At 41.4% G+C, this 14751-nt stretch overlaps 1 protein-coding gene across 1 annotated transcript in view; it reads right to left on the bottom strand.

Moving 5' to 3' along the window:
• MACF1 (microtubule-actin crosslinking factor 1) overlaps positions 1–14751 on the bottom strand; it is a 297509-nt gene that overhangs the window by 75894 nt on the left and 206864 nt on the right. The window contains exons 45-52 of the mRNA XM_004678829.2: positions 12813–12979; positions 11128–11284; positions 9052–9169; positions 6753–6815; positions 5864–6105; positions 4971–5100; positions 4122–4321; positions 331–826 (exon numbers count right to left, since the gene is read on the bottom strand). Of these exons, the coding sequence (XP_004678886.1) occupies positions 331–826; positions 4122–4321; positions 4971–5100; positions 5864–6105; positions 6753–6815; positions 9052–9169; positions 11128–11284; positions 12813–12979 (1573 nt within the window). The remainder of the gene's footprint in view (positions 1–330; positions 827–4121; positions 4322–4970; positions 5101–5863; positions 6106–6752; positions 6816–9051; positions 9170–11127; positions 11285–12812; positions 12980–14751) is intronic.

The following is a 14751-nucleotide window of genomic DNA, read 5'->3' as shown; positions in this document are numbered from 1 at the left end:
ATAAGAAGTTTAAAACATGTTATCAGTGTGCATGTTCCATGAGCAGCAGTGGAGGGATGTGTGTTAACTCCACCTACGGCCATGGGCAGGACTACCTGCTGGCTGAATGCATATTAGAGCTTCAATCTCCAGGATTGTGCTAGTTAACTGGCACATGTTGCTAATACCCAATCAATGTGCAGTGGCCACGATCTTTTGTAATTGTACAAAAGATGGGGTATCACTCTTCTGAGTCTAAATGCCATGTGAAGGTCATCCTAGATTCTTGGGACTACCATGAATTCATTCCTTAATAATATCGGCAGCAGTATATACCTCATGCTAACTCACCTGCCAGGTCTTCTAAACCTTGGAGAGGTAGAGCCACTGTCTCCAGACGTTTCTTTAGCTCATCCTTGAGGTACTGCTCACCAATGAGCACTGAGAGCTCATCGCAGAGTGTCTGTGCCTCCTTAATCTCATGGTCTAATTGCTCCACATCGGAGCGAATCTCACTGGTCTCCTCAAGTTGCTGCTTTACAGCCTCAGGTTGGGTGCTGATGGCCGACTGGCCACTCAGTCGCTGTCCGACAGCCTTCACCTTCTGTGACAAGTCCTGTAACAGTTCCTGGTACTGGGTGCTTTTGACAATGGCTTGGTCAATTTGGCTGGAACGGGAGTTGAGTTTGTCAGTCAGCTCAACCCACTTCTGATTGATGCTCTGGAGCTCTTTCTGTACTTGGCTGGGGCATGGAGAGACGTCTCCAGGGCCTGTTAGGATGCCCTGAGCTGCCTCATTCAGCTGCTCGTGCTGCTGCCTGCGTGCTTCAAATTCCTTCAGCATAAACTGTAACAGAAACAACACCAAGATGTTTAGAGAGAAAAGACAGATCTAAAACAATGTCAAAACAATGTCAAATGATTTTGGATCATGCTAAGTCATGCCTCTCCTTTAGAAAATCAACTAGAAACCTCAAAGGACCAGACAATAGGAAAAAATAGTATCTCTTAAAGCAATTGCTTAATAAAAATTTGTTGTGAAAGGACACCAATTACATCTATTTTATATATCTTTTCCTGTTTCAACATCAGTGACTAAGGTTGGCCTTGGTTAGGAAACCAGTTTGCCTTCTGACTGGTACTAATCAGCTTTGCCAGGCAAAACCCAGGCCTCTTAATTGGGAGCGAGGGGCAGTGGGTTGCAGAGCTGGCTGGTTTACCATTCCAGCTCTGAATACCTCTGTTCTTAGTTTCTTTCTCAAAATTCAAACAGCACTTACAATCTGTACATTACAATACAGCATAATCAAGAAATGAACTATGTTGTAGCATGTCTTTTAAAAATTATTTTCTCTATGGGCCCTCCCTGGTGGCGCAGCGGGTTAAAGCACAACACTAAGAAGCTTAAGCCACTTCCGCATGAGTTCGATTCCCGCCTGCCCTGGAGGAGACCACATGGCGTGGCAGACCTCTCCTGACCCGCCCGCTGCTCCCCTCAGCAGTGTACTTCGTTGATCTGCCTGCTCTGTTCCCCACTCTGTCTCTGGTGAAGCCTCTCACCGCCCCTGAGCCTCTGGCCTGTACCCCAGTTCTGTATGCATAAATAAATAAATCTTTAAAAAAAAATTATTTTCTCTCTACTGCACTGTAATCCAAAAAGTTAGGATTACAGGCTTTGGAGTCAGGCTGCCTGAGTTCACTCACTAGCTGTACAATACAACCTTAGGCAAGTTTTCTTAAAGCTCACCAAATCTCGGCTCCCTCATCTATAAAATGTGGATAGAAAAGTACTTATCTTGGCTGTTGTAAGGATTAAATAATTGATGGAAAATACTAAGCACTAACACGGTGCAAAAATAAAACATGATCTCAGGAATAAAACTGAACAATAAATACAACAGTGTAAAAATGATAATACATTGGCCCTCCCTGGTGGCACAACAGGTTAAAGTGCAGCACTGCAAAGCTGGCCGCGGCCACTTCAGTGTGAGTTCAATTCCTGTTCCAGAGATGACCCACGTGGCGTGGCAGACCTCTCCTGACCCGCCTGCTGCTCCCCTCAGCGGTGTATTTTGTCCATCTGCCTGTACTGCTCCCCACTCTGTCTCTGATGAGTCCTCTCGGCCCCCACCACCACCCCCCCAGCACCCCTGGCCTGTACCCCAGTTCTGTATGCATAAATAAATCTTTAAAAAGATAAAACACTGATGTGAATCTGCCACTATGGAATAAAGAGTGAAGATGATAAATTCTTCAGAGGATGACAACAGCAGGAGAGGGAAGGCAGGAAAAGCTCCGCAGACGGCCAGTGAAGAACACACAGGGCTTGTCTGAGCAATCAAGGGCTTCAGAGGGGGCATAGGATTAGCAGAGGCACAGTCATGTGAGCGCAGCCTGTTCCAGAAAAGCGAATTATCTATTGTGGGTAGAAACCTCAGTCTATTGGGGGAGAGCTGGGAAAAAAGCTGGCCAAACAAAGTGGGACCAGACTGTGAAAAGTCACACATACCGCCCTGAGCAGGCATCTAGATTTTGTTCAATAGGCAGCCAGGAGCTACTGAAGGATTTTCATATATTCTGATAAATGCTTTAAGGAGACTAATTTGATAATGGTGTGGCTGATAGGCCAGAGAAAGAAGCCCAGGAGGAGGTGGTTACAATGTCACAGGCTTGAGATAAAGCCTCAGGAAGGTTTTACTATTTAGAATAGAAAAGAGAGACTAGAAGAGTAGTTCTTAAAACATCTCCTGGGAGTTGCTAGGTCCTGGCAGGGTATCCATGAGCTCAAAACTATTTTCATGATAATACTAAGATGCCATTTGACTTCTTAAATTCTTACTTTCTCATCAATGTTCAATCAGGCTACACAGCATCTGATATCACGACAGAGTGAATAAGAAGCAGATGTGAAAATCTGTGAGGATATTCTATTAAGTCAGACATTAAAGAGATCTGCAAAAGTGTCCAACAATGCCCTTTAATATTATGTTGATTTTTTGGTTTTGTTTTGGAAAGTGTTATTTTTCCACAGAAATACATTCCCTGTGTTAATGTTCTGGTTTTTACAATATAATTTTTAATTAATATAGATTTTTAAAAATTCCTCAGTGCACCAATAAATTAAGTATCAACAGTGGTCAATAGATAAATGCAAGCTCTTTGGGGTTCTCAATAACTTTTAAAAGTATAAAAGGGTTTAAGACCAAAAAGTCTCAAAACTGGATTTGAAAAATATTTGTAAGTGGATTAAATAAGACTGGATAGTTGGAAAAGGGGATTAAGAAGAGAAAAGTTTCCTTCAAAAACTATTCTTAGATCTTAACTTAAGGAACTTAGTAATGGTGAAAAGAAATGAAATAAGGTTGGCTGAGAATATAAAGAACGTTACAGGCAGGGTTTCACTGGAAATGACCTACCTCAGTTTCTATATTATGCACTTACACAATCTTTATTTCTGCTTCATCAGCAGAAAATCTTACTTCATATAAAGCCAGCAAATGAAACATACTACATTAAATAAGGTGGATCTTTACCAGAGGGTCCTAAAAGTAAAATGTGACACTTGAAGGGGGAGAGTCTGTACCTCTAAAACACAGAAGAGCTGGGGTGTAGGCCAAAGTGTGGGGGTACCGGGGTAGTGAGAGGACTCACCAGAGACAGAGTGGGGCACGGCAGGCAGATTTATGGAAATCCACTGCTGAGGGGAGCAGTGGGAAAGACAGGAGAGGGCTGCTGTGCCATGGGGGTCAGCTCACTGGCTGGGATCAAACCCAGGTCATGTCAGTGAGCACTGAGACACAACACCTGGGCCCCAGGGAGGTCCACAGACAATATTCTAAACCACTGTTACCTCAATTAAAAGAAAATGTAAGATGTGACTAGATAATCTAGTCAGAAGTTCCTGCTCTCATATCTGCTTGTCTTACCTTCTCTGAGCGATGTCAGTGATAGGAACTATCTGACAGGCACTGTGACAAAGCTCTTACAAATACCTCATCTCATTTAGACTGAGGAAACGGTGACTCAAGAGGTTAGATGACTCATCCAGGGCCATGTGGAATGTACTTGCTGATAGCAGCATTCAAACCAAGCTCACCCAAGTGCAATTTCTTAGCTCTAAGCCACCGAGCGCATCCTCTCACCTGGACCTGCTGCTTTTGTGCATTCAGCATGTTGGGGTCGATAGACAGGGGCCCCAGCACCCCCATCATCAGTTCCTTCTCCATCAGCCAGGGCCGGAGCTGGGATTCCGCAGCCTGGAAGGAGGCCAGATGACTCGCAGACTCCTCCAGCTGCCTTTGTCGAGCCACAGTCACCTCGGTGGCCCTTTCCCATCGGGAATCTGTGGAGAGGAAATGAGAGAATGTCCCCTTTATTCTCATTGGCCCCTGGCCTAGTCCCTAAATTATGTTCCTAATAAACTACAGGAAATGACCCCTGGAACATTAGTTAAAGTTTTTCTAAGTTAAAAATAAGCTTCATTTAATTTTAACTAAAACAACACAGTTCTGCATCTTGACGGAAGTGGTGGTTATATGAAACTACAAATGCCCTAAAACTGTCCAGAACTACATTCACACATGCATATGAGCATATGTAAGATAGTTTATAGCCCCTCCTATACTTACCTTATTATGAATATCTTTATACCAGTAAGTTTTTTTCACGCCAATATTCACCTACATCGTTTTTCGTGGCTATTTATAGTAAGAATCTTTAGGATGGCACTTTTTTATTTTTGTCAGTTGTGCTCTTTTTACCATAGTAGACTGTTGGTTTGACTTGCCCAAGAAAGTTAAGCTTCAGACACTGAGAGCGGAGTCTCTAAAATTTCCCCTTAATCAAAGTCTGACCTTCTAATCTTACCTTCTACTCTAGGTCTCTAGCTTACTTGTGAAAATTAACTGTAAAAAATTAACCAGCTTTAGAGGATGTGCTGAAATTCTGCATTTGCAATTTAGTGAATTTACAGCATCCCTGTGAGGACTTACTGAGCTCCTCCTGCATTTTCTTCCAGTTCTCTGCTTCTTGAGAGTTCGGATAGGTCATCAGTAATCCAGCAAGGGCTTCCTTTACTTTTTGGATGTTTGGAGAATTCTGTTCCAGTTCAGACAGGAAGGCCTAGAATAAAGAACACAAAGTACGCTGTAACGTTTCCACAGGGGGAAAGGCTGTGGGCGTGGAAGAAATGACTGGAAGGTTGGGAAGCAATACAGACTCTGTTTCTGATGCCATCCAGGACTTGATTTCTGATTTTAAGATTTTTAACCTTTTTGCCTCAATTTTTACTTTAAATGGAAAATTTAGACAGTAGAATCTAAATTTTTTTCTATCTGGAACCAATCAGCAGAGTCCAGTAGGAAACATTAATCCAGTGTCAAGATATGATGTGTGATGTTGATGCAGCTGGAGGATATATTCTGATATACCTACTTGGGACATAAAAACATTTGGTGAAAAAAATTTTTTTTACAGGACTGTCTATGTGGTTTTCTATCATCAGAATGAATTGTAATCACCCTTATATAGGTCCCTTTAAGAACTGGAAAAGTGCTTTGATGACTATAGGTTGCTTTATAGCAGAAGACAGAAAACAAGATCCCATCCTCTAGGAGATGGTGTTTTGGAGGAAGGCTATGTGTTCTATAACCAGATCTGGCTTCCTTCTGAATCTGACATCACAATTTTTAATTTCACAGGTAAGGCACTACCTGTGCCTCTAGGAGAGTTTGGCCTATCCATCACTTGCGAGTGCCCCACGCAGCCTGTGAGGCCTGGGCGGTGAGCCACATCTCTCTCGCTTGGGTCCCTCTGCCTGGGCAGGACTCTGCAATGACGGTCCCTCCCCTTGGCGTCTGGGGTGCACGTGGCACAGACACAGCACCTTGTTAGATTCCGCCTGGGCTTTCACGGTTTCTGTCTTAGTGGGAGATGATGAAGCATCCATGGCTTTCAGAACTTCCTCTTTGGATTCCAGCCACTGCAGCATTGCGCTTGCCTCCTTCTGAACTTCTTGTGTCCTGCTGAGGACAGCCTGAAGGCTTTCCTGGCGTTCCCGAAGCACTCCCCCCAGTTTCTCATATTTCAGGTTTACATCTGACATGTCACACTGGATCTCCGTCAGATCTAATATCACAGAAACAGAAATCAGATTGGGACTAACTCTCTTAGCATTCCCACTGGGTCCCTTTACTAACTGCTCATCAGGACTAGCGTTTCTTATACTCCTAGTGAACTAAAGGGTACCTTCCTGCCAAATCAATACAAGTTCATTTGCATGTACAAAACAAAAGGGATCTTACTAATTTGCTTTCTGATTTGGCATTTTATACTCAAACGTAGGAGCAAATTGCTAATCCATATGGGAATAGCAAAAGTGAAGAGGGTAAGGATTTAGAGGGTGAGGCTTTGGGGCATTCTTCTGCTCCATCTTTCCAAACTACAGGGAAGTCTCCCAGCTAGGAGGTCAGAGATTAGACTAAACTTCCTCTAGTATAGCTTCTTTAAATTTAAAGATTTATGTATCTTTTCTGCAAGTCTTGCCTAATGGACTTATCTCACAGAGCAGTGTACTTCCTTACTACTCTTTATCTTACTAGTTGCCAACTTAGCCCACAGTGAGCAAACAGAGGCATCCCAGTTGCTTCTCCCCAGATTTTCACCCTCACATCCAAGCCGGCAGCTCTTCCCCACACAGGAAAACACACACAGAGCAAACATGAATGCTGTCCTAACACACCCAACAAAGAGGCACTGTTGACATGGCATCTCACCTTTGCAGGTGTGGTATCCGTTTACACTGCCTACAGAGCTTCCTACAGAGGGCAGTATGGAACCTGAGCAGGAGGACAGGGAGACAAACAGGGCAAGACAAACGTGTTAGGAGCACATACAGGCACCGAGTTGTTCTCTGGCCCTCACTTTAGGCTCAGGTATTAGGAAGATCACACAGCACGAGACAACATACTCATGGAAAGAGACAAGTCATTTTAAATGCCAGGTTAACCAAGTATCACTTGAGGTGTTTCAACTCCTTAGCAGTAATGACTCCTGGCCCTCACTAGAAGTCTGTCCAAGTCCCTTCTTGAATCACCAACTTAATTTTGGGACCCTCCCCTAATTTTGTGAAGTAAGTACTGGTAAAATGACTATTGAGTCATTAGAATACTACCTGCTACACTTTGGAGAGCGGATTCATAAGGCAAATTAAGGATTTATAATAAAGCAAAGTTCAAATTTTAAGGTCATACTATAATAAAAATAAAACAAGCCCTTCTTATATTGTTTCAAAGGAAAGACTCCTTGTCTTCTTTTATTGCTTTCTGCACTCCTCCCCTGACCAGAAAACAGAAATTCTAAGCACCAATAAATATGGCTCATTAGCATTCCCAAAATTATGTCTTTGGACTGGTCTTGCTTTTAATTATCAAATTTCCACTCCTTGCATTTCAGGAGTGTCCCAAGTCCAGTAAAAACCAAATCATGTAATAACAATCTCATAGAACTGTAAAGATTGGTTATGATATGCTGTTATACTAAAAGCACTAAAAAGCACAGAACAGATTTTGCATATGCCATTTTTTTTTTCATGGTGAGAAGTCATGTGCAAGGTTATATTAGAAAATAGTAATTATAAAGTGGGTCAAAGAAAGATCATATTCTACTGCAATACAGTAATGGCCTAAAAAGAAACTGGTCTGGCAGCTAGAAGGTCCTAGCCAAGACTGTCACTAACCAGGAATGGAAGCTTTAACCTGCGAGAGGCCTTAGTTATCTTCTCTGCGATCTGAAGGTAATACAGGCCTGTCCGCTCTCATGGGGTTACCAGAAAGAAGTAACGGTGTGAGTGAAAGCACTTTATGCAACAAAAAGCTACCAAAATGTAACGAAACAGAACATTTGAGTTTTCAAAGTTGGAAGAGAACTTGGAGCATGCTCAGGGAAGTGATTTTCCAAGAGCCCTAAGGAGGTGATTTAGAGACTATAAATGTTTGGCTTAAATTTAATATTTAGAATATATTACTTAGAGATGCAATAAAACATTTACAGTCAATAATACTGAACACCACATCTTAACCCACTAGATAAAACCAACTCATGTCACTTTTTCTGGAGAATAAAACCGCTTCTTCTTCTCTGCAGTTAGGCTTCCTTTTTGGTCACTGACTGGAAAAGTGGTGGCTCTTCACTAGCATGTTGTGGCATTCAGACCTATACATGACAGTGAACTTTAAAAGCACTGGTCATCTCTGTGTGTGTATTTTCTGGATACAATGTGATAAAAAAAAATTGAGAAATCACATGAAATTGTTATTCAAAAAATCTTTTTCAAACTTTTATATTGACTAAAATCATCTCAATATTCTCACTGGCAGATTATATGTAGCTAATTTCTGAAGTACTGTTAGTTCTGAGTAGTTGCAAGACATCTCTAGACTTCAGGATGCAACAGAAAAGTAGCCATTCTCAGGAAGAAAAAGAAAGAAAGCCTTTTCCTTACTATTTAAGTGACTACAGGAGTTCACACTGCCTAGTCATAAAACCTATGCGATCTCAGCTAACAACCAGACAGACAGTGATGTGAACTCATAATGGATTTTGTGTGGAGGACTTTATTTGTAGTTAGAGATTTCCTGGATCTGGAATGTTCTTAGCCACTCCCACGAGGCACGCCGGGGTCCCCGGTATATTGATACTGACTCTTCAATACCTGTATCTCGTAAGACCTCATGCTTAAACCTTCCTTAAATTGGGCTGACCCCAATTTAATGACACATAGCCATCACATTTACATGTTCAAAAGAGAGAAATTCCACAGGATGGAGCCTATTTTAATCTATGTTCAGTTCTAAGTGGACCAACTAGTCCCTCTATTTCTCCCTGTTATGGAAAAGAATTCTGCAAAACGGAGCAGTGTGACACAGCGAATGGTCACTGGGGAGGACTGCTTTGTGGACCCCCTGTGTTTGCATACCCAATCTTGCTTTTGACTTCTATTAAATAAGGGGAGGCTAACAAAGGCAAAGCAAAGAATGATGTATAGCAACCACATTTTTAAGAGCTTGCTCTTACCTGTCTTAGCTTGGGAATCAGGTGCTGTGATCTCCACGATGAGATTTTCTAAAGAAGTGCCTTTGCAATTGATTTCTTCCACCAAAGTTCCCTTACTTGACCAATCATCTAGAAGACCCTATTTGAAGAACAAAATAGCTCAATGTAACAAACAGGGGATTCCATCTTCTTAGCAGGGACACCTCTTCATCTGTGGTCACACCCTGAAGTTCTGGTATGCATTAAATGATCATTCTCATATATTCAATCATTTCAAGATACTAGTTTAGCCAGTCAGGGTGTGAGAGCATGACATCTTGAAATATTTAAGACCTTCTCATTCATTCAGTCATTCATCAAATATTTACTGATCTTTTACAAGGCATCATGCCAAATAGAGGTTATAAAAGAGGATTATGACACAGTTCTTAAAACCAAGGGCTAAGATTATAAATTACATTGTAATGTGACAAATGCTAGTACAGAATATGGATAGTCAACAAATGCTGAGAACACAAGAAGAGACATAGCTTACTCTACTTAGAGGGAGGAAAGACTTTATGCCAAGATCAGAGTTTACCAGAAGGACAAAGAAAACACATGTAAACAGAAGTGATAACTGAAGGGGAAAATGTGGAGCTAGACTCTGAGATACAGAGAAATACACAGAATTACAGGCTATGCTTCTAATTTTGGGGGGAACTTCACATGGTTTTTGAAGTCAGAGCTTCAACTATCTGAGAAAGCCACCAGGAAGTCATGGCCTACGCTCTAAGGCAAATCTCTCGGGTCCTGTTGTCTCTAGATATGGTTTGCTGGCCACAGAAGCAGGCCTGACTCTGTTCAGAGCAGGGACAATGCTCTGACCTACAATCTTCTACATCGAAATTTCCTCAGAATCTTAAGTTTGCTTTTGACTTTAAATTGCACAGCAGTGGTGGGAGAAGACAGAGCCATGAACATCCAGCATGCTCATGCTGCCTAACTTCAATTGAAACTTTCAAATTTAAAAAAAAAAAAAGATTTATTTATTTATGCATACAGAACTGGGGTACAGGCCAGAGGAGCAGGGGCAGTGAGAGGATTCACCGAAGGCAGAGTGGGGAACAGAACAGGCCAATTTACTGAATATGCTGCTGAGGGGAGCAGTGGGTGAGAAAGGAGAGGTCTGTCGTGCCACTTGTCCATTATTTTATTAGTCATTCTAGTCCCGAGGGCCACAGTTTCCAAAACATGCACTGATTCCCAGGACATCTTAAATTTCTGAAGGAAAAACAGTGCCATCTGTTGGACACCATGTGAACAACTACTAGTAGGTTGCTTCAATCTGACCTTTAGCAAGTTTTTAGGTTTTTGGCCTTGACAGGTCATGAAAGATTCCTTGAAACGCCAAGGGAACTGTGAACCAAAAAATTGGGAAGCATCTGCCCTACAGAATTCCCTGCCGCAAATGATTCTGGCACTCTCTCTGGGAAAGCAAGCAATCTCTTTTCTTCTACCTGCTCAAGATAAATACTGTTTTACTAAGAAAATAAAGATGAGGGCATTAAGAGTTAATTAGAAGCAGATTTGACCACTTTCAGCAAAAAGTAGAGATGTGTTAGAGTTGCATGCAGAGGCTGATCAACTACCAATCAGGATGTGGGGAGAGGCTGGTTCCTCCAACCACCTGATTCTAACTTTATTAGTTATAGAACTAGTTTTTACCGCTTCAATATCCTGATCATAGATCTGGCTACCTGCTCAGATAAAACTGCCTAATTCTAAACATTCAACAACAGTGTAAGCTTCTCAATGACTGGATTTTTAAACTGTCTTTGATATAAACTGCCTCTGCATGAGTTAGCCAGGAAACAGCTGAAATATGCCGTGATTCCCAGACTAGTTATTCCATTTTGCTTTTTAAATAGCAGGTGTTTTGGTGCTTGGTGCTCAGGCAGAGGGCTGGGAACCACATGAACATCATGGAAGGATTTTCTGTGCAGACTGGCAACTTGGATTTCTCACACCACATCCCTACCACAGAGGGAGACCAGCCTATACTCTCTCAACATGCTTCCCTGTCTGGGGTTTCCAGGGATCCCTTTGTTCACCCACCTTTAGGTATTCAATCTGCTTTTCCAGTTCTTTAGTACTCATGAAAGTTTCTGTAGGTGGAATGTTTCCTTCTGTTTCCTTCAGCCATTTCTGGAAGGTCCTAACCAGCTTCCGAAATTCATCCAATTGTTGCTGGCAAGATGATGCATCTTCCTCTCTGTCAATGAAGGTATTTTGTTAGTAGCTAGACTAAGCTTTGCAAAGAGTCAACTTGAACTAAAACCAGGTTCATTCTGGGACTGTAGGCATCAGTTTCCTAACAGGGCCTCTCCTGCTCATAATCTTCTATTTTTTAAGATTTATTTATTTATACATACAGAACTGGGGTACAGGCCAGATGTGTGTGTAAGGGGGTTAAGGGGTGAGAGACTTCACCAGAGACAGAGTGGGGAGCAGAACAGGCCTATCTATGAAGCACACTGCTGAGGGGAGCAGCAGGGTTAGGAGAGGTCTGCCACGCCATGTGAGTCATCTTCGGGGCTGGGAATCAAACTCTCGCTGAAGTGGCTGCAGTCAGTTTAGTAGTGCTGCGTTTTAACAGGTTTAACCACCAAAGCGGGCCTTCCTCATAATCTTTTCCATAGCACTTTTGGCTAAATAACCACATATAAAGTCGGAGAACATCAAACTAAGGCTTCTGTTGCCCTTGTTTGGACATTTCTGGGGAAAAGAGTCTTCAACCTTATTGCAGGCTAAACTGAAAGTGAGAAAAACTACAGAGAGCCTGCTATTTAGGCACTATGATACAATGGAAAGAATGCAGGCTCTAGATCTCATGTCTAGCTTTGCTACTTTTTAGGCATTTAACTCTTTCAAGGCCTAATTCAAATGTTAATTTCTTTAACAAGAAAGATGCAAAAAAAATGAGATTCAGTGAAGTAAACTAATGAATCAAGGAGAAAGGAAAATTTGGAATTCAGTTTTAGAAATGGACACGGCAATCAGACCTCAAGCCAGAGGTCTGGTTTCACATAGGGCTTAGAGGGCCCTCAGCACAGGGAAAACAAAGTCTTCTTGGTTGTTGACTCCCTCATCTCTACTAAATTACCTGCTGTAAGCAGCTACTTTGTGTAACTGCTTTCTTCTAGCCACTGAAGTGGTCATTGGCTAAATCAAGATTATACTTATGGATAAACCAAGAGAAGTCCTATCAAGTTCTTAAGCCATAACGCTCTCTAGTGGGGGAATCATGGCTTTTCAACAGTGAGGTGACAGCCTGAAACCAGCAACCTTTGTTATAGAAGCTTATGTTTGCCTTAAAAGAATCCAGACAGTCTTCCAAAACAGCAATTTAAATGTGGTCAAACCAAGCAGGGCGTGTGTCAACACAACCCTTAATTACGTCTGGGAAGTCTCCTCTGATTTTTTCTCTTTATTTCAAATCCTGCCACAATCTACCTCACTACTCCAGATTTGTCCTGTTTGGTCCTGTGATCTATAGGCTTTTGATTGCACAGAGAGGAAAATGAACCTGATTACTGAGAAGGAGTGCACTATTCAGTAATAGAAAAACTACTAAATAAGTGGGTAGTTTTGCTTGAAAAAATAGGCACTTCCAATGATTTAGTTAGCAGAGTTCTTGATATCACTTTTCTGATAAAGTTGGAAGAAGAAAGAGAGTATCATTTCACTCAATAGCAAGAGAAAATGAGCTCCTGGACACTGAGCGACACGTGAAAACTCACCGTTCTTTAACTGTCTTTTGCAGCTCTGCGAAGTCCTTCTTTAGGCTTTGGACCCTGTCCTGGTGCTGGGACAGGTCCAGAGCAAATCCACAGGAGCCCAGTTCATCAACCAGGTGCTCAAGAGTAGAAAGATTCTCCTGCTGGTCTTGCATTTCCAAATTGAGCTCCTGTTAAGCACCCAAGGAAAAGCATTCAATCCTCCAATCCTTACACTCTTAAAAAGGAGAGATCTACATCTCCCCTAATTCGCAGAAAGAGATGGGACAAAAGAGGCGTGCGTACCAGGTCCACAGCTGGAATCAGAATAGTAATTATGAAGGTTGCTCTGGCCCTCCCGAGAATGGATAGGGACTACAAGTGGAGCTCGGCTTCTTTAAGCAAATGTTTGAAGATTTGGGAAGTAGTGCGATGGAATGAAATCAATAGAGTTGTCTGGCACCAAAAAGTTCTGGAATTCAGTCCTGGCCTTGCCACTGATTAGCTTGTAATCTTAAGTTACTAAACTTCTCTAGGCTTCCAGAGTCTGCCTTTTCTGTACAACACAGGAAACACACTCTGGCCACTATTATTTAACATTGCATTGATGATTTAGGTGATGCAACTAGGGAAGAGAAAATAATTTGTGCCATAAAAATTGGGAAAGAGGTAAAACTGTGTCTATTGATTATGTGAAAGTATATTTGTAAAACTCATGGAGTTAAAAATACAACTAATTCAATCAATGAAGTAATTCAATAAGGCAGCAGGGAATAAAACCAACATAAGAAAGTCAAGAGTGAAAACTTCATTTATAATAGCAACACAAAAACTTTAATTTTAGAAATCAACTAACAAAAAAATATACAAAATTTTTAGGAATAAAACTTTAAAACACTTCCGACAGAAGTTGACCTGAAACAGTTAAAAAAAAAGCCCACAAAGATATGTGTGTGCAGGGACCTCCCTGGTGGTATAAGGGGTTAAAGCACAGTACACCAGAGAGTCCATCCCTGGCCAGGGAGGTGACCCACCTCACTGCTCCCCTCAGCAGTGTATTTCAGCCAATCCATCTATTCTGCTCCCCACTCTATCTCTGGTGAATCATCTCACCCCTGCCCCTCTGGACTGTACCCCAGTTCTTATATGCATAAATATTTTTTAAAAAGATGTGTGCATATGCATGTGTACATTCAGTGAGAATAAGTAATTTCTTGTGACTCAAAAATACCAATATTTTGTCCCTAAAACTAATAAAGTTAATTTTAAAGTTCATATGGAAAAATAAAATGTGCAGTTACAGCAATGGAGAAACCTAAATGAAAGAAAAGGGAACTAGCCCTATCAGAGAGAAAAACATAGCATAAATCCTCTAGAAGTAAAAATAATATCCTCTGGCACACGAATACAGAGCAGTGTAACAGCACAGAAAACCCAGAAATAGATGGACATTCTGTGTATGATAGGACGGTCCATGTGTGGCAGAGGTGGCTTCTCAAATCATGAAGAAAAGAGACGTTTTAGATAAATGAAAAGCCACTAGATAGACCTTGGGAAAAGATGAACTTGGATCTATACCTCACATCATACCTCAGAATAAGCTTAATTAAAGGGTTCAAATGTGAAGGGGGGGAAAAAAAAAAAGAATGAAATCGTATAAATTTTAGAAGCATGGGTAAATTCCTTCAAAGCCTGTGACTGGCAATAAGGCTTTAAAACTATGAAAAACAAAAACAAACAAACAAAACTATGACTGGAAAGAAATCTTCACAAAAAGTGATAAAGCTTACTGTGTGAAATTGAAAGAAAAAGTTTTACAGGGCCAAACAACGTAAGAGAAGTCAAAATACAAAGGGTAAGCTGAGAAAATATCTCTAAAACACATTCCATATAAAGAATGAATCCAACATAGAAGCTATATTGATATATAAACTACATGTGTGTATAGCTTTTGAAGGTACCA

This window comes from Condylura cristata, unplaced genomic scaffold (assembly GCF_000260355.1).
Source record: "Condylura cristata isolate star-nosed mole 26May11 unplaced genomic scaffold, ConCri1.0 scaffold00008, whole genome shotgun sequence".
NCBI classification, from domain to species: domain Eukaryota; kingdom Metazoa; phylum Chordata; class Mammalia; order Eulipotyphla; family Talpidae; genus Condylura; species Condylura cristata.
This window is presented reverse-complemented; position numbering and strand designations above follow the sequence as displayed.